Source organism: Phascolarctos cinereus, unplaced genomic scaffold, assembly GCF_003287225.1.
Source record: "Phascolarctos cinereus isolate Bilbo 61053 unplaced genomic scaffold, phaCin_HiC Scaffold_4;HRSCAF=312, whole genome shotgun sequence".
NCBI classification, from domain to species: Eukaryota; Metazoa; Chordata; class Mammalia; order Diprotodontia; family Phascolarctidae; genus Phascolarctos; species Phascolarctos cinereus.
In genome coordinates, this window is record NW_027555847.1 from 14,178,569 (window position 1) to 14,203,805 (window position 25,237).

General features: G+C 38.6%; 1 protein-coding gene across 5 annotated transcripts in view; it reads right to left on the minus strand.

The window, feature by feature from the left end:
- The window catches only part of TASOR (transcription activation suppressor), an 84,806-nt gene that overhangs the window by 39,715 nt on the left and 19,854 nt on the right, over positions 1-25,237 (minus strand). For 4 of the 5 annotated variants that reach the window (XM_020970578.2, XM_020970576.2, XM_020970575.2 and 1 more), the window contains 8 exons: positions 24,793-24,865; positions 24,166-24,257; positions 22,872-23,033; positions 17,608-17,732; positions 14,424-14,455; positions 10,258-10,363; positions 906-1,009; positions 723-826 (listed from right to left, as the gene is read on the minus strand). In XM_020970578.2, the coding sequence (XP_020826237.2) occupies positions 723-826; positions 906-1,009; positions 10,258-10,363; positions 14,424-14,455; positions 17,608-17,732; positions 22,872-23,033; positions 24,166-24,257; positions 24,793-24,865 (798 nt within the window). Of the gene's footprint in view, positions 1-722; positions 827-905; positions 1,010-10,257; positions 10,364-14,423; positions 14,456-17,607; positions 17,733-22,871; positions 23,034-24,165; positions 24,258-24,792; positions 24,866-25,237 lie in introns of those variants that run through there. The other variant, XM_020970577.2, reaches the window with a different exon arrangement.

Here is a 25,237-nt window from a genome sequence, read left to right on the forward strand (position 1 = left end):
AACATCTCAGTGCTGCCAGAAGCCTCCAGTTTCAGAGCAGGTGCATCCAACTGTACTGGTAGGAGATGCCTTGTAGAAGACTTCCCTATGGCAATGAAATTGGAGATTCCAGTCCAAAACATGGACCGAAGCAGCTGGAAGGGCAAAACACAAGGGCAGCACGGTCCTATGAAAAGTGTGTTAAAGCTCAAAAGGACCTGAAGTTGGCAAGGAATTCCAAGAATTACAATAAGAAGGTTATTTAAGCTAAACTGAGAGTGGAGAAGAGAATCAAAAGGACAGAACTCCTCTTTGGGGTGGAAGGGATAACTGCCAACAAGTGAAGGCAGAGCTGCTTGGTTATTTTGCTTCTTTTTTATCTGTTCTGGCCCTGGAAATAAACAAAAATGACTAACAAAGAAGCTGATACCTAACTTAAGTAAGAATTTAAGAAGTCACCTGATCAGGATACACTATATCCTCAGGGAGTAAAAGAATCTGCCGATGTGACTGATAAGCCACTCACTATCAATGACATCTGAAAGATTATGTAAGATGGAAGAGGTAGCACAGGCTTTAAACAAAGTAAAAAGCCAACAAACCAGAAGCTGTACCAACCAAGGCAGGGATTGTGCCATGTCACTATAAAAGTAAAGTAAAACAAGATCTGAATAATTAGTCTGCTTTATTACTAAGCACATGCCTAAGGGAGAATGAGGAAGAATTTAAACAGTTTTACTCACTAGTTTTTCTCGCTCTAGTCTTTGTATTAAACTCTCCAAGTTACTTCCAGCTCTCGTCTTTTCTATAACTTCATAAAGGCTGCAATACATTCCATTCTTCAATACTGACATAAAAAAATACACAGTAAGGCACTAAATCCACGCTTATCATGAAATATTTTTAATCAAGTTGTATTACATTACCTTCCTTTGCACCTAAGTATGTTTCCTTATAAAAAAGGGCTGGAGGAATTTTCTGCTTCAGATGGTCAATGCTCATAACAGTTTCGACATCTAACTTCTCAGGACTAGAAAAAAATTGAAAAGAAAAAAAAAGACTGTTTCCCTCACCTGCATCTTTCATACTTAATAAAATCGATTAAATTACACATACAAAGAGCTTCATGGAAACCAAAAATGTATATTTCTGGAACACAGGAACAATAGAGCTATCCTGGTAATAATATCAAGACCAACATTTCAAGTCTTAAAGCTTTTTACTAAATATATAACATTAGCCAAGCAAAACACAAAGCAATGCAAAAAGCATTTTTACCGTCCATCTGGTCTTCCATTGCTATGACTTCTGAATACTTATGGAAATCCCCAATGAAGAAGTAGCATTGAATTACTCAGTTCAACACACCTTACACAGGAATACTATGGAGGCAGGAAACATTCTAGACTTATTCTTAACTCACCACCACGGAAAGCTAACTTTTATTCCATTCTCTTCCCCATTCACATTTCCCCTACACACACCACCCCTAAGCCACACAGAATCCATTTGGACTACTGTCATGGCCTGGATAAAGCAGGAATTGCCAATTCTATTCCTTCCAATGAGATAAGAATACTACCAGGTCTTACCAGATGCCTCAATGATACTTCCTCCACATGCAAAGAACTGTAATATGACCAAGTGACGTAAGGAACCCTGGACTTAGCCAGCCACCCCACTGAAGAATCCTTAGGACTGCTAAGCCTTTCCAGCCCCCTGAAGCTGAACTTTCTTTTACGTGTTATCAACCCCAGAACATGAGCTCCTGGAGACAAAGGACAGTCACTGTCCCACTTCTTCTAATTGTATGTTTGGCAGAGTACCTGGCACCCAGTAAGGGAGGTTCCTAGAGGTCAATCATTGCTTGTCCCTCTAATTTTAGGTACATTGTGGGTGTGGTGTAGTAGGTGGAGAACAGGACTTGTCAGACTGGCTCTGTGATCCTGAGCACAAGACACTTGACCTCTTGCAGTGCCCCAGCCAAGTTCTCTACCGCTGGAAGCTACAAAGCAACTGACAATCTTCACTGGTGCAGGAAGTTTCCTCAACGGAGTACCCTAAATTAATAAAAATAAAGGTCAAGGACCCAAACCCTGAGGGGGGGAAGGGGGATTTGGAAAGAAGATGCTTAAGATCAAAAATAATAAAATATTTCTTTCTAGAACTGAAGAAACCACAGAGGTTCTTAGGTCCAACCAGTTATCCAGTTCAAAAACTTCTTCTACATCTAAGACAAGAAATTATGTGGGCTTAACACCTTCACTGATGAGGAATTCAATACCTAACTGAACAGCTCAACCCACTTTCTGATTGCTCTAATTATTAGAAAGGTTTTTTTTCTTTATTAGCCTAATCTTCTTTATTTTATTATAATCCTTCAAATGTTTCCAGATAACCGTTATCTCCTCCCAAAAGTCACCTTCGGGTTGTTAGATATTGCCCTGCCATTTGTCCAACGCCTTGTCTGCTCTCTTCAAAATCTCATGGGACCTCAAAGACCATATGATACAAACCATAACTAAAAAAGCAAACAAACAAACAAACAACAAAAACCCAGCCCTCTACAACATATCTGAACAAGTGGTCATAGGCCTTTGCAACAGAAATCCACTATGAAGAAGCCACTACCTTATACGGCATTCCATTCCATTCCACTTTTGGAAAACTCCAGTCAATCAGCAGAGATATATTTAGCACTTACTTTGTGCCAGGTATGATGCTAATGATAAGCTCTAGAGACACAAAAAGAGACTTCTGGAGGAGCTCACATTCTAAAGACAGAGACAACATGCAATAAATGGAAGGCAATCTCAGGGGGACCAAATCATCTGTGGGGGAACCAGGAAAAAGCTCCCAACAAGTGGGAATTAAGGTGAAATCTTGAAGGAACTCAAGAGAACTAATTATGTGGAGGTGAGCTCACGCAGGCATTCATTCCAGGGAGTGAAAAGGTAAGGAATCAGGAGATGGAGGAGCGTAGGAGAGGAACAGTGAGAAAGCCAGTGTCCCAAGGTCCAGGACTATAGACTAAATGGAAAAGAATCAAGCGGAAGAAGGCTAGAAAGAGGGGAAAGATTTCGCCTTGTCCATTTTCTACTGTGGTGATTTAGTAAAATTGGGCCAGATTTTAGTTTTATTTATCATTTCTTTGGTTTGTTCACTTCCAAGTCCTTTCTCCTCTAATTTTTAATATCTCTTTCACGTTTCTTTTACATTTGTTAGCTTTCAAATTTTTAAAAGTCCATTTTCAGATCATAAATCCTCTCTTTTTCTACTTTGTTAAGGTGTATTTGTGGGAACATAATTTTTCTTGAAGTCTGTCTGAGCTTCAGCCCAGAAATTTTGGTAGGTTGTTTCACCATCATAATTTTCTCACATGAAATGACTGTTTGTATGTTTTGTTCTTCGACCCACTCATTCAGGATTTCATCATTAGGTCTCCATTTGGGTCTGTGTCTTTTGTTTATGTTCCCTGATCTGATTACTTTTATTACACTATGGTCTGGAAAGTATGTGTTTGTTTCCACCTTTTTATATTTGTTTGCAATATGTCCGTGCCATATGTACATGGTCAATTTTGTAGAAATTCCATGTGGTGCCAAAGAAAAGCAGTTCCATTTAGAAGAGGCCATAAGTCTTTTAGATCAAGTTTCTCCAGAACTTGTTTAACTCTATTTCCTCTTTTGTTTTACCTCTCTGTTAGACTTATCCAAAACTGAGAGCAAGACACCTGAAATCTTCTGCCACTGCTCTATTACTATCTTTGTCTTCCAGTAGATCAACTGATTTTTCCTTTTATGTATTTAGATTCTAAGGCATTTGGAGCAGACAAATTTGAAAGTGACATGGGTTTGTTATTTGTGGTTTCTCTCTGCGTAACTGTTTTCCTTATTTTGTTTCTGCTTTTTTTCGGGGGGGAGGGGGTTCTGTTGTCAAATAGTGTAATTGCAACTCCCACTTTTTTGGTCTGAACTGATATACAGAAAATTATTTTCCAGCTTCTCACTTTTATTCTGTGCATGCCTTTATTTTTTTAGGAGCATTTCTTGTAAGTAACAGATATTCAATCTGTCATTCTTTTTCATTTTATTAGATTGTTCAATCTATTAACACTTGAAGTTGGGCTTATATTTTCCTCCATTCATCTATGGTATTGGTTAAAAATAGAGAGGTAGGTAGATCAATGGAACAGACTAGGCAAGACTCAGAAACAACAGAACTCAATTCAGTGTTTAATAAACTAGAAAACAAGTTACTCAAAAAAGAATTCCTTAATTGATAAAAAATTCTGGAAAACTGGAAAGCAATGTGTTACAGATGAGGCTTAAACTAGCATCTTACAGCATATTCCACAATACATTTTAAATAGATACATGACTTTAACATTAAAGATCTTATTATTAAAAAGAATCAGAAGAAAAACAAATCATATCTTCTCTCACAGCTAGGTAGGTTACATATTGTTAACCAAACAAGGGACAGAAGCAACTATAAAAAATATATAACTTTTGATTCTATGAAACTGAAAAGCTTCTGCAAAAACAAAAGTAATGTATCTGGAAAAGAGGAAGTAAATGAAGGAGGGAAAAATCTATTAGATTTCTCTCATAAGAGTTTGGTATCCAACACACACACACACACACACACACACACACACACACACACACACACACACTCACTCTCTCTCTCTCTCTCTCTCACCACGCCCCAGATAAATGGTCAAAGGATATGAATAAAAAATTCTCAAAAGGAACTGCAAACCACTTACAACCATATAAAAATACCCCTCTTATTAATAACAGAGCTGCAAATAAAAACAAAGGTTTCACTTCATACCTAGCAAATTGGCAAAGATGAACCAAAGATGGAACAGTCAACAGTGAAGGGCTTTCCATAAGACAGGCACAATAATGCACTGCTGGAGGAGCTATAAATCAGTACAACCATTATGGAAAGCAATTTAGAACTATGCAAACAAAGAAGCTAGGAATGCCCAGACCCTTTGTCCCAGTGATTCCATTACAGAGCTTTTATCCCAACGAGGTCATGGATATTAAAGTCCCCAATACACCAAAATATTCATAGCAGCACTTTTCGATATAGCAAAAAATCAGAAACAAAGATAATTCCTACCAACTGGACAATCTCTAAACAAATTGTGGTACATGAATGGATATGTGACTTAATATTAAAAAAAAATCAGAAGAAAAGCAGATCACATTCTCTCTCAGCTTAGCTACGTAAAACATGTATTCTTTTTTTTTTACATTTTTGTGTTTCTTTTTTTTCAAAATACATGTAAATACTTTAAGATTTTTTTAAATTTTAAGCTCCAAATTCTCTCCTTCCCTTCCTTCTTCACTCCTTGACTAGGCAAATAATTTGATACAGATTATGCATATGCAGTCATGCAAAACACATTTCCATATCAGCCATGCTGAAATACAAAACAGACACCCCCCCTCAAAACACACACACACACACACACACACACACACACACAAAATAAAGTATGCTTCTATTTGCATTCAGACTCCAGCAGTTTTTTTGTCTGGAGGTGGATAGCATTTTCATCATAAGTTCTTTGAGATTGTCTTAGATCATTGTATGCTGAGAAGAGCATATCATCATACAATATTATTATTATTACTGTGTACAATCTTTTCCTGGTTCTGCTCACTTTACTTTACATCAGTTCATGTAAGTCCTTCCAAGTTTTTCTGAAATTATCCTGCTCTGTATTTCTACTAGAACAATATAGCATCCCATTACAATCATATACCACAACTTGGTCAGCCATTCCCCAACTGATGGGCATCCTCTCCATTCCCGATTCTTTGCCACCTCTAAAGGAACTCCTATAAATTTTTGTACAAATAGGTCCTTTTCCCTTTTTGTTTTTTTTTTTTAAATCTCTCTGGGATACAGACCTATTGGTGGTATTGCTGGGTCAAAGAATATGCATGGTTTTGGACATAATTCCAAATTGCTCTCCAGAATGGCTGGATCAGTTTAGAACTAGGAGTTGTATTCTTAAACAAACAAGGGATAATGAAACATTACTATGCTATAAAAAATGGTGAATGTGATAAATACAAAGACGCATGGAGAGATCTCCACAAACTGATACAGAGCGAAGCAAACAGAATCAAGAAAACATCAGAGACAACGACAACAATGTAAACCCAGAAAGAACCACCAAAACGGGGGGGAAAGTGTGGCAAAATTACAAAGGATAAGTATGGTTCGAAAAAAAGAGACATGACAACATGCTACCACTCTGCCCTTTACAGAAGTAGGAGGTGCACAAGTGTTGCATACTAGAAATATTTTCAGATTTTTCAGTGTACTGAACAATTATGATAATTTTTTTTCTCTTTTTTCTTTGAAAAATATTTCTCATATATAGGATGGCTTTCCGGGATAATGAGGGGTCAAGGACACTGGGGAAAATTATGGTGGTGTTAAAAAAGGAAAGACATCAATAGAAATTTTCTTTTAAAAAAAAGACAGGAAAGGACAAGGTTATAAAGGTTTTAAATGCCACACAGACAAAAAGCTGGTGGTGACAGCGAACCCCTGGAGTTTACAAACATCGATAAAGCAGGGAAGCGATCAGAAGATGGTCATGAAAGTCCAGTCAAGAGCTAATTATAACAGAGTGGTTGAATGAGATGAAAGATGCTGTGAACACAGACATGATGAGACTGGAAACACATTGGACACCTAGAGCAAAGACAGCTGAGAAGTCCAGGATGATAGTTGGGCTGAGTCCAGTTGGGGACAAAGCAGTGCCCTCAACAGTTAACAAGGGAAGTATGGAAGAGGGGAGGGTTTAGGGGTTCTGTTTTGGCCATGTGTCTTTATATCAAGTCTCAAATCTGTTTCTTTGTTAAAACCACCCAATGCTTGCTTTCTGCCCAGCAGGACAAAAAGAATAACTCCTGCTAGCTCTTCTACGTGACAACCCTTCCGATACTTGAAGACACCTTTCAGGTCCCATCTTCTGTAACAAGCCCCCCCTTCTCTTCTCAGATACTGCCACCAGCCTCATCCGAGACCCCCATCACCTAATGTCAGGACGACTGCAATAGCTGCCGATGAACCTCCTTGCCTCCAGTCTCCACTTCGGTCCACCATCTGCTCAGCTCCCAAAGTGACCTTGAATGCAGTCAGCCCCCAACTCAAACTCTAGTGGGGTTCCACAATACATCCAGGATCAAATCAAAATTTTCATTCTCGGGGCAGCTAGGTGGTACAGTGGATAAAGCACCAGCCCTGGAGTCAGGAGGATCTGAGTTCAAATCTGCCCTCAGGCACTTGACACTTAACTAGCTGTGTGACCCTGAGCCAAGTCACTTAACCCCACTGCCTACCCCACCCCCCAAAAAAAATTCTCATTCTTGTAAAGCCCATCACCCTGGTCCCTGCCACTTTTCCATTCTTCTCATAGCTTACTGCCCTACACAGCCTACGATCCAGTAATACCTGCCTTCTTGCTACCCTCAGAACAAGACTGTCCATCTCCCGACTCCTTGCCTTTTTCCCGGGCTGCCCTGTGGGCCCTGAATGCTCTTCCTCTTTTTCTCCACTCCCTAGATTCCCTGGCTCTCTTCTAGCCTTAGTTCAAATCCAGCCTTCCACAAGAAGCCCTTCCCATGCCCCCTTCCACCACCCCCCACCAGCCCGCTGCTAGTGTCTTCTTTATGATATTAATGCCAATTAATCCTGCCTTTACCTGGCTGGTACATCACTGTCTGCATGGTGTCTGAGGAATCTGGGGACAGGGACTATGTTTCAGCCTATTTCTCTCCAGCACTTGGCACTGGACCAAGCACTTACACACTTACTGACGCAGATGGTTCTCCTCAAGTATCCCCTACTCCAGGCTGAACATTCCCATTTCTCTCAATGGAACCTCCCAGGAATGATGACCCCTTTAGCACGCTGCACACTCCTCCACTTATTAACATTCTTCCCAAAATGGGGCATGGAAATCTCAATACTGTCCTCTACATATGCTCTGACAAGAGCTCAGCAACAGCATTTCCTCTTCTGTGTGTTGAACAGGTTGGAGAAGATGTTCACCCCTGGGATGCCCTCTAGAGCTATGATGACAGGGATGATAATGAAGCATTGCCTCCCTCGCCCAGCACACAATGCCTCTTCAGCCTGGCCTAGCCGTGCATTGGCTTTTGGGGGATCTATCAGACAGGTCGGGACTTCTACTAGAACCTTGCAGCTCACTAGAACACCCAAATACATTTCAAACCACTCTGTAGCAATATCTCCCCAATCTTATATTCAAAAGAATTAATTTTTTAAACCAAAGTGTGAGACTGTACATTAAAAATCATCTTCTTAGATCTGGCCCAATGCTCTAGCCTGATAAGATTTTTGTTTTCCTATCCACTCTGTTATCTGAATATCTGAGAAGTGTGACACCGGTGCATTTACCCAAGTTACTATGCATAGAAGAGAATGAAAACTGAGAGCCCCAAGTCCCAGTCCTAGCTTAGCCACTTACTCCCTGTATGACTTTAAGTGAGTCAACCAGTGGGTTCTCAACAGTCCATCGATGCTGATTTTCACATTTGGAGCCTGGGCCGTCCCATCCTCTAGCCCACAGCTCTGCCTTTCTTCCACAAGAACAACACAACACTGTGAAATGCTTCGGTAAACTATCTTTATGTTGTTCTACCAACCTAGTAACTGTCAAAAAAGGAAAGAGATTAGTCTAGGAAAACCTGTTTTTATGAAGATATGTGCAATCACAACTACAAGACATTACCTAACCATCCTTTCATAATGTGATCTACAATTCTGACAGGAATCAAAATCATGTTTGTGGAGCTATGGCTTAATGGCTCCATTTTCTTCCTGTTTTGAAAACAAAAATAGTTTTCTTCCTCCTAAGGCCATTTTCTACTCTCCACAATCATTCTAACACTGAGAACAGTAGCACAGCCATCACCCCTGCCAGTTTAATACTCTGGAAAGAAGTTTTTGGCGGCTTAGTAACATAACCCATCACAGCTCCATCCTTGGGCTCTGTCCTCTTTTCTCTCCACTTTGTCACTTGGTGATCTCCTCAGCTTCCATGGGTTTAATTATCATTTTGATACAGATGATTCCCACATCTACTTAGCCAGTTAGTGGGAAGGCCTCAAGCTCTAGGCCCACAGTACCAACTCTCAACTGGACAAGGTAAACTGAATGCCCTGTGGGCATCTCAAAATGCCAATTGTCCACACCTAAATTTATACTCTTTCTCCACTCTCTCTTCTCCAAACATCTCTCTCCTTTTCTCCCAATCACCCAAGCACACAGCCTCAGGGTCATCTTTGACTGCTCTCTCTTCACCCATAACTATTTCACTGCCAAGTCCTGCCATTTCTACACCCACAGTCTCGCTCAAGCCCCGCTCCTTCACACTACTCATCAGGGTCACCACCCTCGTCCATGGCACTGAGGGGACACAGCACACAGAGCACCTGACCTGGGAGTCAGAGAGAAAACCTCAGCTCAATTACAGCCTCAGACACTTCCCAGGAGGGTGACTCTGGGCAAGTCATTTGACCTCTGTCTGCCTCAGTTTCCTCATGTATAAAATGGTGAAGGCAATAACAGCACCTCCCTCCCAGGGCTGCTGTAAAGATCAACTGAGATCATATTTGTACAGCACTCTGCAGACCTTAAAGCATCACATAAACGTTCGCTGTTATTGTTCACTCTATGTCAAGAATCAGCCTCTTCACAGTACTTTATACATGAAACTCCCTCTCCTGCCTCTGTGCCCTTAATATACCTCCCTCCCTCCCATCAAAGCTTAAGTCAAGTGCCACTTTCTATTGTAAGCTGTTTCTCAAAGTTTCCCATGGCTAATGCCCCCCTGCCATTACCCTGTCTTTATTTTGTATATAATTATTCATGTACATGTTGTATCCCCTGACATAATAGAAGATTCTTGAGAGCAGGGACTGTTTCACCTTTTGTATTATGAGATATGTAGTGTCCATGGGATGGACTATCAGAGGAAGCACACTAGGTAAGGGAGAGCTAAGAAAGTCTTCTTGCAAAAATAGTTCATGCTTTTAATACAACTAAATCAATTTCCTTTCTCTAACAGAAGAATTTCCCATTTAATTTTAAATTACAATGGAAAAACAAAGTGGGAAAGTTTAATGAACTATTATTTATTAAATATCAATGAGAAAACAAAGTTTAATAATGGCCTCTAATCATTTTCTTCTTGCAACTTCACACAATACTCACAGTTTGAAGGGAAGGAAAGGAAGGGTGGCCGACTTCATGGAGGCACAGCACAGAAGTTTTCCTTTGTTTAAAAGCTCTCCTCTCCATAACGTATAATCTGCTTTATCTAACAAAAAACATTAAGGAGTGATCCATTTGAACCACAGGAAAATACAGTAAAAGCAACCCAGAAACAAAACTACAAGTAAGAAAACCTCGTATGCTATTTAAATGAGTTTTCACAAACTGAATCTAAACTCTGTGAGAGTCTTACTAATTAATGGCATAATGTAACCTTCAAAGTTTCTCATGACCTAGAAAGTTTGAGGCAGTTTACGATAAGGCTAAAGAATGGGTGTCCAAGGCAGGAAGACCAAGGTACTGCTCCCGCCCTGGATCCATCCTGGCTACATCACCGAAGACACTTGGCTACAAGATGCCAAGGTGGCATAGGGGTTGCTCATCTCAGGAAAAGTTCCCCATAACAATGAAATCACAAGTCTAGTAGTGGTCTCCATTCAGATACTAGGAAATCTTACACCAATCTAATTCAAGTCAGGTATAATCATAACAAAAGGGTATCCCCTCCTCTTCCCCCAAAATACTGATAGTTCTCTTTAAATATTTTTCTTCTTAATAAAGGGCAAAAATTTATAGTTAAAATATTCAAGAAACAACTTTTACACTTAACCCAAACTCTACTGCAGTTAGTTGTTACTTAGTTGTTTCAGTCATGTCTGATTCTTCACGACCACATTTGAGAATTTCCTGGCAAAGATACTGGAGTGGTCGGCCATTTCCTTCTCCAGATCAATTTACAGATGAGGCGACTGAGGCAAACAGGTTTAAGTGACTTGCCCACAGTCGCCCAGCCAGTAAGAATCTCAGGCCAGATCTGAACTCAGGAAGATGAGTCTTCCCAAACAGCAGGCCCAGCAGTCTATTCACTGCGCCACCTAGCTATCGCAATTAAACTAATATTAATGCACCTAAAATTTAGAGGAGCTAAACAAACTACTAGAGCTACTACCAACCCATGTGTCCTTTTAGGGAGGGTAAATGTGGTCCTGGTATCCACTAGTGGCATAGCATCTTTTCCACCCACCCTTATTTCAGACAAAAAAAATGACCAAAAATTAGTAAATAAGATGTTTTCATACAAGATCCTAAAAGAATGGTCATAAGAATTTTTTATTCCTATTCATTACTATTTGGGATCCAGAGCTGCCACTTTTGCTCAGAAGGTCATTTCTTATGGTGCATGAAAACTAGCTGAGACTCTCAGTCACTCATTTATTTTTTATACAAGATAAGGAACCAGAGGGGGTAAACAGAATGACTGTCTAGGAGCTCTAAAATTCTAGACAGACCCTCTCTTTGTTTATTGATAAGCCCACAATCACGTTAGACTCTGTGATTATCTTCTGGCATGTAAATGTTCCTCCTCTCAACTAGTTCAATAGTAAACTCTCACAAGCCAAGCTTTGAAATCTAATTCTCTTCAGCTTATCTCTGTAAGGCCAAGCTTTGTGAGAAGTGTTAAATCCTGCCTCTCCTTAGCCAGATGTCAAACTAAAAGCTATTCCTTTGTCTCTCTACAGATGCCTCTCATACAGCCCAGATTTATGAAGGATTCTGGGTCTGTGGTTAAGCGTAACAACAACTTAGGTTTTGCCTCCTAGATCTGTGTGTTGGGAGTTCCCACAGGTAGCAATATACCTCTCAACGGACCTGAGTATTTCTACAACACAGTGAATGAGGTTCTACAACAGGGAAAAGAATACAGACCCAGTCTTTCAGATGACACATTACTGCCCATCCTCCTGGCCTCTGCGTGCATCACAGACTGTTTAGTCAATACTGGCCACTCAGAAGCCACCTCAAACCCCCTCCTCCTCCTCCATCCCACCAGGACTCTGTATTTATTGACAGATATGAATGTTATGTTCTCTCTTATTAGAAGCAAGGATTGTTGTTTCTTTATTTTTATCCACAGTGCTTAGTACACAATGGAGGCACTAATAAATGTTTACTGATTGGTGGCCTTGAAGTCAGTGTAACAGCCACTTTACCTCCAGTGAGAAAATACTGAGGAGTAGAGCAAGATTTCTATTATAAATTACCAAATTCCCTCACTCTTAAAAGAGACAGAGCAAGGGTTCCCAGGCAAGACAGGTGATCTATCAGCCTATCTCCAAGTCAACTGTCAAAACCAAATCATTTTCTTGGTTTGTGGAGGGCCGAAAGGGGGCATCTTGAAAGACTCGGTTTACTGTCACTTAAAATTTATAACACAGGAGATTTTCCAAATTTTTCCTATCATTTTAGTTCACTATAAATGCACAGTCTTAACAAATCAGAAGTCTTCGATAACATTTAATGAATTGCAGGATTTTCCTAATTTAGATGATCCTATTAGGATGACCAAAATTATATTATTCAAAAAAGAGATAATTTTCATGAAATGCTAGAACTCTTGATCATAATACAACTTTTCATACAATATTGTTATTATACTCCATAAAAATGAAGAGCAATTTGCAAATTAAAAACATAACTTTTTGTTTGTTTATTTTTTTAGGCAATTAGAGTTAAGTGACTTGCCCAAGGTCACACATTTAATAAGTGTCAAGTTATGTGGTCTGAGGGCAGATTTGACCTCAGGTCCTCCTCACTTCAGGGCCAGTGCTCTATCCACTGCGCCACCTAGCTGCCCCAAAAACAATAACTTTTAGAAAAATAGTTCGGTTGAAGTTACTCAGGCTAAGATAATTTATCCATAATCTAACATATCTCTTATTCAATCTAATTTTGGGAATTTACTAATAAACTGCTATATTAAAATTATTTTGATAAAGTATTTATTAAGCTCCCAAGTTTTTAACTTGCATCAAATGTTCCAAATATCCTTCAATCATAAAACTTTTATTCAAACTGTAGGCAAATATAAAAGTAGGGAATACATTAAAAATTATTTAAAGAGGCAAAGAAGATTACTTACATTTTATGTGGCACTTTCTTTTAAAACAAAATCAAATCCTACCAACTGCTACAGTAATTACAACTGATTTATTAATGCAAAGGTTGGGGGAATTTGAGTTCTGTCTCATAGTGCATTTTCTCTCCCATAACTATTGCAGCTGGGTTTCTTGAAAAACTTTAAATTCATGGAAATGGCGCATAGGAATCAAAATAATGATCTCCCGAATCACCTGAAATTCTTTTTCCAATACTTTGAAATAGAAAGCGCAATTTTACTCCAGTTAACCAAAGGAAAGCCCAACGGTCAAGTGATTTGCTAATTCTAAGCTAATGTCAGAGAGAGAATTTAAACCCAACATTCAATCAACAAGATTTATTAAGTGCCTACAGGCACTTGGGATAGGGGGAAAAAAAAACAGCTCCTGACCTCAAGAAGCTTATAGCCTATATAATTCTTGTCCATAAGGTCAGTAATCTTTCTACTGTGTAATGCTGACTCCATAAAGAATAATTTAACAAAGAGAATTACATTATCAAAACAAAGTTTTACAAATAAGCAAGGCAGAATCGTTTAAGGATGAGATTCAACCTGAAGGAAAGAACAGCAGAAATGTACCTAAAATAAATAACAAGAGATTTGCTGTTACAATCTCAGAATCTGGAAATGAGGGGGAATCCAGTGCTAGAAAACGAAAAGCCTCATCTGCAGTTTATTACATCCAACAAAGCAGAGAGATCCTAAATTCAGAAAGGGGAGACACAAAGGAAGTGTGGGCCTGTTCTCTACAAGGACAGCTGAGAAGCTACTCCATAATAACGTACAAAAACTGAAGTTTGATCCTGACCAAGTTGTCTTATCCTAGGACAATGTCAGCTAAACACTGTCGACTCTTGCTTTGAGTTACCGGCACAACATATGCTTAGAGACAAAGGAAAATGTACTCATACATTCACATCAGCCAACTTTTAGAATGAGAGTTCAGATGAGATTTGCCCACTTTAAACTGCACTGCAAAGGCTGCCGCTTTTACGTGATCCAGTGATCAAATACATTTCAATAATCCAAGAATATGATACACGGTTGATTAATGCTTTGCAGCCTCTCATCCATCATAAAAGTCCATTTAAAGCATTAACAGCGCTATACAAAATTATTCCTTCAATTAAATTACCAAAATAAGGGATAAGTGTTGAGACAGTCTTACCTGTGCTCCTCTCTACATTAAAGCTGTTAGACCTAAAAAGGGAAAAAAAAGGAAGGTGTTCAATGCTTTGTAGACCCCTATTTTAACTCCAATCAGTACTATTCAGTTTAGTGTGATTCCACAGGGCTAGGGATTATTTGCTAGTTGTCTTTCAATATACGTTTAGCCAGTCTATTCATAAACATTAGCACATATTTTACATATCTTGGAGAATTCAAGAGTTAGACCGTCTTTCTCATATCACGCCCCAAAACTTCAAACTACCAGGTATGAGTTCACTCGCTTAAACATAAGAGCCTCCACCTTTTCTTCTTGATCAGTAAGTGCCCAAACCCATCACGGCAGAGATGACACACTGATATGGAAGTGACCAAGTCCAGAATGGATGGCATGTCCTAACGATATGGACAGTCTCCCCAACTATTTTTGTTGTGCCTCAACATGAAGTGGGGAATACCCTCTATTACCCAACATAAAGAGACACCTATCCTATGACCACTCACTATGCAGAGAAGACCCAACCCCTTGCCTTGCCGGTCCTATGACCATCAGCCCCTCTGTAGAGTCAAGACAGAGGTTGGTCAACCAATGAAATTCTTTATTTTGCTCTGCGTTATCTGGGTATCAAGCAGTGTAAAATTAAGACCCTGGAGGAAGGGAGCATTTCAGATCATGAGGAAGATCTGAGGTCCCATTGATTGAAGAAAGCCCAGTCCCTTTAATAAAGGGTTATTGGCTCAGAGCTCTGCCTCAGTTTTTTTTACAGCAAACCGGACATTTCTGGACACTCCCCCCACCAATCCCTGTTATTTACAAAGCAATACTATGAATGCTTATGTTTTTATTTGCCAGGCCCACCATTTTTGTAGCATCCCCTCAGCCTCTGCTCTTTTTGAGTGAGAGCCAGCCATATGCCAAGCCCCCTCCTAAGTGTGAGGCAAGGAACTGAAAAAAGGTGAACTGGACTGAACACAAAACCTATATAAGACCAGGCCTCTGGATCATTAAGGTGTTCCCAAGAAAGCAGGAGGAACATGGTATGTATCCAACAAAGTATATTCGATAGAATATGGTCAATACAGACAACAATTACAGTACTTGATGGCCAATTCCAAGTAAGATCATTCCTGGGTCTTGAGAAAAACAAGGAAGGGCTTCACGGAAGTGGCATTTGAAGATAAGTAACATTATGACAGATAGGAATATCAGGGAGAGACCTTTCAGCAGGAAAGTACAAAATTTATTTGTGCCTTACATTCCTGCTTAGGAAAACTGGACTTGTGATGCAGTTTGGCCACAGAAAGGAGTAAGTAAAGAGAACTGTGACGTCGAGCTGGGGAAAAAACCTGTTGGAGGCAGACTTCTATCAGCTGCTTTCTTGGCTTTACTTCTCAAGAAATAAATCAAAAACTCAATCTGGACAGGCTAAATGGCCATGATAATTAGATAACAAGATCAAATGTTTCTTTTGCCTTCAATGTCATCATAAAAGAACGTAGTTTTATCAGTGTCCTTTCAATTCCCAGCAGTATTCAAAAAACTATTATTTTTTTAAGTAACCATTTGAACCCCCCAGGCAGCACTGTCTCATCCACAATACTCTTATCATTTGCATTATTTACTCTAAAAAGATGATTAATGTTCTCATTTGTAAAGTAAATGTCTTTTTCTCAAGAAGAAATACTGCAGCCTCTTAGATTTTTAGACTGGTATTTCTCAGATCGTGAGAATGAAGAGGCATGTTTATACTTACTGATACTTCCACGGATTCATAATCTAATTTCCATGTTATTTCCTCCTCTAGTACAGTACAGCTCAAAACCCATTAATCTGGTTCAATTCCTTTCCACATACTCCTCTCAAAAGGATCCAGCCATAGTGGAGGTGTGTTTTCACAGGTGAGAGCAGTGAACTTTTGAGGTCTTATCTCTCACTTTCACTACATCAAGGACTTTCCCCATACCTCTCTTTCTGGTCACACATGTCACTGCTTGTGTCTTTTGTGCCATTTCTCAAATGAGTCATGACTGGTAATAGTTAGGGATAGCCCCTCATAACCAGTTTCAACAGAACTGTTAAGACCAATAATGTTGTTCTTTCTAGACTTCATGCATAAAAGTTATTTTACATCTTCAGATCTTCAATCAATCAATAAGCATTATTAAGTACGCTGGGCACTGGGTTACGTGGCAGGCATGTAAAGTCTATCAATTTTTTCAATATTTCTGGGTTTACCATGATTTAGCATGCCAAACTGCTGGGTGCTGGATATTCAAGGCTTCAACTGACTAATTACAACGTCCCTGACCTCAAGGAGCTTATAGTCCGGTTGAGAAGATTTAACAAGCAAAAATCTAGCATAAGGTAAGGCACATGATAAATGCTCAACAAAGCAGAATATGAACAAGTAGCTTCTAGAATCTATCTTCAAATTACCCCTGCGGTAAAAAGAAAAAATTTTCCCTGTGTTCTTAGAATATGATCAGTACCAGAAGATTTTCCATTGTTAGTTCCTTTAGTTAGTTCTTTTTCTTTGTCTGAGAATAGATTATTCAACATCTCTCAATCAATTCAAAATGTACTACTGGTTTGAATATTATATATTCTATACATATTCCTCTATTTCAATTGTTAGTATAGAACTGAGCATGGTTGTTTCTGATCATTTTTAAAATTTCTTCTGATTTGGTTGAGCTCTTACTGCTCCCAAGCTATTTTACTGATTTGATTTTTTGTGTCCTCTTCTTTTTAAGTAAGTTGACTAAAGGTTAGTCAATTTTGTTAATCTTTTCAAAGGACTGGCTCATACTTTTGCCATTTCTATAGTCCCTTCAATTTCCAGTTTATCTCCAGAAGGAGGGAACAGGAGGTACACTGTAGAAATTTTGGTGACGTAAAAACATGCATATAAAATTTATTTTATAAATGAATAGAGACATGTAAATAATAAAGACAGGAAATGTAACATAGCACTCAAATACCATGAGTGCTCAAATCATCTAGATAAATTCAAGGGACAACCAAGAAAAAAAGAAAAACAAGAAATGACTCTACCATGCTTAGAGATAAAGTACTCATTTCTTATATAACAAATACTTATTGAGAATCTAGCAGGTGCATAAGACAGTATGCTGAGTGCTATACGTAAAAGTTCAGAGCTACCATCGCAGAAATCTTCTCTTACCTCGACGCAGTTAAAAACTTTGGAGCTGGTACATCATCTTTATAAGCAAAAGATACAACAGCATATGGACACACATGTCTTGGTCTTCCCCTTAGCTGATCAAAGCCATACTCATAAAAGTAATACTAAAAATGAAAAAATGTAACATTAGCTTGATTTAAAAATAATTCATTAGTAGAATAAACTTATATATCAAATTCACTATCATGCCCACTTTTAAACAAACATACACTGAGAGGGTGTTTGTGCTGCCTGGATATAAAAGGTCACATCACAAGCAAATCAGAGGAAGATGGAAGAAATTACCTCTCATGTCTATGAATGGGGAAGAGGTCAAAAGCAAACATGGACAAGATCACAGAAGATGAAATGGACAAATCTGATCACATAAAAAAGTGTTTGTATACAAACACTATATACAGCAAAGCCAATGCAGCTAATATTACCTAATTCAATGGAGAAAAAAAAATCTTTGCAGCTAAGTTTCTCTGTTAAAGGTCTCATTGCTAAAATAGATAAGGAAGTGACTAAAACATATAACAAAAGCAATTCCGAAATCGGCAAATCGTCAGAAAATATTAATAGGCAGTCCTCAGGTAAAGAAACCAAAACAATCTATAGCTGTGTGAAAAGATGCTTCAAATTACTAATAATTTAAGAAACACAAATTAAAGCAACTCTGAAATCTTATCTCCTACCCATCAGACTGGCAAAGGTTATAAAAAGAGGCAAACAGCAAATACTGGAGAGGCCATGGAAAAAACAGGCATATTTCTGGATTGCTAGGGAAAATGTGAATTGGTACAGCCATTCTGGAAAGCAATTTGAAACCTCAAAATTACTCAACTGTGCCTACCATCTGTGACCTAGCTTTCCTATAAGCCTAAACCACAAACAGATCAAACAACAAAAAAAGGTCCTTTACCCATGAAAATACTTATAGCGCATCCTTTTTTTCCTGTGGCAAAGAACTAGAAACTAAGGAGGTGCTCATCAACTGGGGAAGACCTGAACAAACCGTGGTATATGAAGGCAAGAAATGAAGACATGATTTCAGAGAAACCTGGGAAGATTTGTATGAACTTATGCAGAACCAGAAGAACAATACACATACAGCAACAACACTGTTAACAATCAACAATCTGGTAATACTTAACAACTCTATCAACACAATGACCAACAATGATTCCAGAGGACCCCATGATAAAAAATGTTAGCAATCTCCTTAAAGAGAGTTGACAGACTAAATAGAATGAGACATATTTTTGGACATGACCAAAGTATGGGAAGGGAGAAAAATAAATGCCAGATAATTTTTTTTGTAATTTGCTCTGGAGTCCCTAATAATTAGGGGGCAGTTATTTTTAAATGTCAGTGGCTTAAATTTGAATTTCATAAAAGGGTCTAAAGATAATTTTACAAAAGTCTGCTCGACCTGTAACATACCCCAAGGATGATAGTGATACTGATACTACCACTACTACTTTAAATTTATAAGCATTTTAAGATTTTTGAAGTATTTTCCCCACCAAAGGAATAGGTGAGATAGGGAGGGGAAATATTACATCTCCATCTTATGGATGAGAAAACAGACTTGAGAGATTAAGTCACTCCCATGGTCCAACAAAAAAACAAGTTTCTCAGGCAAGATTCAAACCCCAGTCTTCTGGCTCCAAGTTTAATACTCAATAAATAGTAACATAACTAACCATTACTTCTTTATAAATAATTTATAAATTTATAAACCATTGTTTATTTATATTCATGAGTCCTAAAAAAGTATGCCAGAAGTACCTTTTCCCTTGGTATTGGTGGTGACATGGTTTAGGGGTGCTGGGACCCCTAAAATGTCAGGGTACAGGGCAGTGTCACCTGGAATGAATTCGTGGCACTTTAAACAGTCTTCCAGTCAAGTGGCAAAGTTTTATTGAGATGTTCTAAAGCGGGCTAAGTTCTTTAAGGAACTTAAAAACTAACAGGGGTAACACAAAAGCTTATATGGAAAAAGAGACAGTGGGGGCATCTAGGTGGCACAGTGGATAGAGCACCGGCCCTGAAGTCAGGAGGACCTGAGTTCAAATCCGGCCTCAGACCAAACACTTGACACTTAACTAGCTGTGTGACCCAGGGCAAGTCACTTAACCCCAACTGCCTAAAAAAAAAAGGAAAAAGAGACAGTGGAAAGAATGCCAAATATGCTAATTAGGTGGTCTGGCATAGGATAAAGTAGTGGTCAGTCTTCAAAGGAATATGCAGGAAATCCAGGTGCCTTGGCACAGGTGCCAGTGGTCTGGACTCCTGGAATGTATAGAGAAATTCAGAGAGTCAACAGAGCTATCCCTGCTGACACCAGATATTGGGAGAGAAGGAACAAGACAGTTCTGTCCACACAAAGGATTGCCAGAGGCATGATCCTTAGACAGCAGGTGCTTAAAGACAAGGTCCTTGGGCAAGTACCCCTATGCCAGCACTTATAGCTTTTATCTGAGGATTTACAGGGCCAAGTCTGTATGTGCCTACAAGAAGGAAAAAGTTTCTCACAGGGGCCCACTGATACACTAGGTTGCTTCCAGAGACATAGTCTTTTCCTTTTGGGGTCCAGGTCCTATCACCCCATCAGTGGCACTCTACATTTCTGAAATGGGGTACAACAAGAAGGTTGACTATTCAGGCTTTGCTATATACAGCTGTATAACTAATAGATTCCTCTATATTTTTGTAGGTGGATTTCTAATTTTGCTTGAGAAAAGGCAACCTGTCAAGGTATGATCATTCCTGAAATCTCATGAGGTAAGGAAAAAAGAACAGTACGGTCCAAATTAGGGTTAGTGTGAGACATAAGACCATACCCTGTTTCTACTATCTCCATTTACTTATTCATAGGTGTTTAGGATTCCCTAAACACCAAGGCAGGGAAATGGGGAAATGGTAGGAGGGACAGGAGTACAAGCACTAGCACTTAAACCTCCAAAATGACTGCTGTCTGCTTTAAAGTACCAGGGACAACCTTGGAAGACTGCACATATTAAATGATGCTGCCATTATTCAAACATTCTTGGAACTGCTCTTCTGAAATTGCCTTCAAAACCAGTTTATGAGCCACATAAGAAACTCAGCATCCTTCTTTATGTAGTCACACCTCGTGACGATCCACCTTATTCATCACATTTGGCTACAAAAAGACTCAACGTTTTTCAAGTCAAGTCCAAAAGATGAAGGTTTTCCACCACCAAGGCTAATCAAAGAATATCAAGGCAACTCTAACCAGAGAGTCCCAAGAATGTATGCAAGGAGAACAAGTACGTACAGGTATACCTCACTTCATTGCACTTCGAAGATACTGTGTTTTTTACAAATGTTTGTGGCAACCCTGCATTGAGCAAGTCTATCTGTGCCATTTTTTCAACAGCCTGTGCTCACATCGTGCCTGTGTCATATTTGGGTAATTTTCGCAATATTTCAAACTTTTTTCATCATTATTATATCTGTTATGGTGATCTGTGATCAGTGATCTTTGATGTTACTATTGTGATTGTTTTAAGGTGCCACAAACCAGGCCCACATTAAGACAGTGAACTCAACTGATAAATACTGTGGGTATTCTGATTGCTCCAGTGACCAGCCAATTCCCTCATCTCTCTCCTTCTCTTTGGGCCCCCCATTCCCTGAGACAGCAATATTGAAAATAGGCCAATTACTAACCCTACAATGGCCTGAAAGTGTTCAAGTGAAAGAGTCAATCCACGTGGCAAACTTCATTGTTATCTTCTTTTCAGAAACTGCCACAGCCACCCCAACCTTCAATAACCACTATCCTGACCAGTGAAGCAACCATCAACATCGAGGCAAGGCCCTCCACCAGCAAAAAGATTCCAACTTGCTGAAGGCTCAAATGAAGGCTAGCATTTTTTACCAATAAAGTATGTCTTAATTAAGGTGTGCACAGTTTTTTTAGACATGATACTATTGCACACTTAGTAACACTACAGTGTAATGTAAACATAACTTTTATATGCACCAGGAAACCAAAACAAATCATGTGACTCGCTTTATTGTGATATTCACTTTAATTCAGTGGTCTGCAACCGTACCTACAATATCTTGGAGGCATGCCTGTATAAACAATCTCCCAAGTCACTACTATGAATGGAACAACACTGACTGAACTATTTTCAGTTCTCAAATACATAGTTTGTTGGGTTTTTTTAAGCCCTTCCTTTATGGCCACACTTCACGTAAGAGCAAAAACAAATCTCAGTTTTCACACTTTGCTTATGTAACCTTTTTAAACAGTCTGTAGTGATCATATATAGTTGTGGATGCACATGTCAGTCAAGGACCTGAATTACTCTCAAACTGCCACAATTTCCGCATAAGTTTGTGAATTTTCCTATGAATTCAATCACTAGCACGGTTTCTTTGTAAGACATAAAACAGACAAATGATCTCTACCTCAAGGAGCTCATGATTTAGTTAGGAAGGCAAGTCAATCCATCTCATGAAACGTTAAATTACATAACAATATATAATTAATCACATACAAGTGATTCTTTAAAAGTTAAGAGACATATCAAGAAAAAGATCACTGAGTGAAAGGAGGGAGGTTTCATGGAAGTCAAATGAACCGGGCCTTCAACAATGGAATAGGAAAAAAAGTTCCAATGGCAGCAGGAAGAGGAAGAATGTATTATTCATAAACTATACTAGCTTGACTGAATTAGGGAAAAGAGACCAGATCATGGAGGCCCTTGAATGAAATGCTTAATGTTTAGAATTTTATCCCATAGGTAATGGGAAGATATTGAAGGTTTTTAAGCAGAGAACTGACATGATAAAGGTGGTAAGCTGGAAAACTAATCTAACAGTAGACACATTGAAAGTGGGGAAGCAACAGACCACACATAACATTGTATTGGCCTGGACCAAGGTGGCGGCAGTGGAAGCAGAAAGTTTAACATGCTAATTACAAATAAACAGGAATACAATTCAATAAACTGATTCAATATGGGATAAAGGATAAAGCAGAAATCATAACACAACACAAAGAGCCTAAGACTTGGAGTCAGAACACCTCTAAGACTGAACTCTGCCACTAATATTTCTTGTGAGATCACTGAGAAGCCACTTTTCTGGGTCTCAGTTTCTTCATCTGTAAAAATCAGAGGGTAGAACTAAATGATCTCTACCATCATAACCAGCTTTAACCATCTGTAGCCAGTTAACATCTTGTGGTAGATAATCAGGCAAACAATCTAGGCACATACCTGAGTAAGCTCAAAGGCCCTGTAAGCCAACAGTGAAGTAATTCTATTCGCATTCTTTGACACGTGACACTCATGCTTTGGTGTTGGATCCAAAGAATTTTTATTTGCTGCAGATTCTGTATTTTTTACACCCATGGGATCATATATGCTTTTTATTTTCCCCTTAAATAAAAAAACAAAAAGTTTACAAGTGCAGCATACTCTTATGTGCTGAACACAGAATCCCCATGCAATAAATACCTAGGCAGTTTTTTTTAAAGTGCACTGGTGATAGTAAAACTTTCAGCCAATACAGAAGCTAAAGAATGAAAATGTGAAACAGAGGAACTTAAAAAACTGCATGAACTCACACGTTTTCAGACTTTTAATCAGTTATGCTGATTTTTTCCTTTGTTTTTGTCTTTAAAAAAATACCATGTCATATGGGATGGTTCTTTGGGAGGGAGAAGATTATGGACATCAATGACATAAAAAAAAAAAAAACTTATTTTAAAAAACAATTTGCTTGGTCCCATGTTGGTAGCCGAGTCCCTATGGAAAATCTCCAAGTCCTTATAGACTTAAGGGGTCAGTACGTATAGAGGCTTGCCTAGGGATAAAGGCTCCCTTGCCTCTTGCCCCAATTCTGTTTGTCAGAGTTTGTTGATTCCAAGTTCTCACTCATGACCAGCCTTGAGGCCAGGTGGCTGAGACGGACAGATAATACTAAGAACTGGGCAGGGAAACAATAGATATGAATTTTGGCATTAAAACTACTTTCTCATGAGAAAATACGGATCTGTAGCTGCTTAGTTTGTATATGTTACTAATTAGCACTTGCAGATCATTTCTCATGGTACAAAGCTGTTTTTTCTATGGGTATATAATCAGAAAACACCTGAAAAAAACTGGCCTTGAGCATTAACCTCTAAGATTTGCCTAGCCCGACTTTTCTTTCTCCGTTTTTCCTCACCTCTCTGTCCTGCACCATGCCAGCTGCTGGGAGACCCATATAATAAATCATCAAAGAAGATGCACTTCATTTACAGTGCTTCCTTCATGAAAGTGAACTATTACCAAAATACTGTCCTCTCTCCTTCATGTTTAAGCAGTGAAAAGGAGGAAAGTAAGTAGTTTACAGAAGGCTCATTAACTCTGCTTAGTAAATAAAATACTTGGCTTGCAGTTCACAACCAAGAGACTTCCAAGTGTCTTAATACCAATATCAGACATCTGGAACTTGAAAAGCCATCAAGAGTTTTAAATAAACTTCTAGAACTTAAGTCAACTAAATGAGGTGCAGAGTTGAAGTTACCTTTATTATTTTAAAAATAATAACATCACCCGTTGCCCCAGCTTCCAAAGGATTAGCTTGTAATAAATCAGCATACCTGGAAAGATAGATACCTAAAAGGAATACAAATTTACAGAATGAGTATGTTAAATCTGCATTCAATTTAAGACATCATAAAGCATGAAAAGGGGGAAAAATACAATCCTTCTAACAAAAGAAAAAAATCCAAATAATTTGAAATTCTGAAGGATTAAAAAAAAGTCAAATGAAACCTTTTTAACCCTTTACTGTGATTACAAAGGGGAGAGTGGTCCAGACTTGAGATATGCCCAAAAGAATATGCCTCTGTTCTATGAAATCTTATTTTAGTAAAACATAAAGAAAAAAAATAAGAGTAAATAATACTAAGAAGCAAGCTGAGATTTCTCAAAGTTAATTTTCTCCTTCAGTTATTCTATAAGCCACATTCCTTTTTGTTTTTTAAAAATATACAAATACAGATATTTAAAATGAAGCTAACATTAAAACACTCTGAACTTCTTAAAAAATAGTTAATGTGTGGGATAGCATAAAGACTAAAAAAACATTAAATATTACATTGTAAAAGAGGCAACAAAGTAAACAAAAGTAAACAATAAAAAAATTTACCCATGGAAGGGCTGCCAAGAATTGTTATTTTGGACTGGCCCACCTGTATGCCTTTTTCACATATGCCTTGTACCTAAAGTAAACAAAAACACAATCTTATGTTCATAATTAACATAACAATATTAACGATCAAGTATTAACTTATAACACCATCAAAAATGAAATTTAAGTTCCTGAACCACTCTACATGCCCAAAAGGCCTACATAATATCAGGGTGCTCCGATAAAGTCCTATTCTAATGCCTCACTATGGTATGCTATCCAATTTGTGTTTTCGAACTTCTGTCCGCATAGCAAAGTTCTGACAGGCTCTAAAATGAACTGGAAAGGCTCTGAGGAAGAAACCGACAATTGATTCCAACGTCCAGGTTGACTAAATTTGAAGAGGCTTTTCAGAAAACAGGTTGCCAATCCACAGCAACTCATGAAGAAATCCTACTAAGTA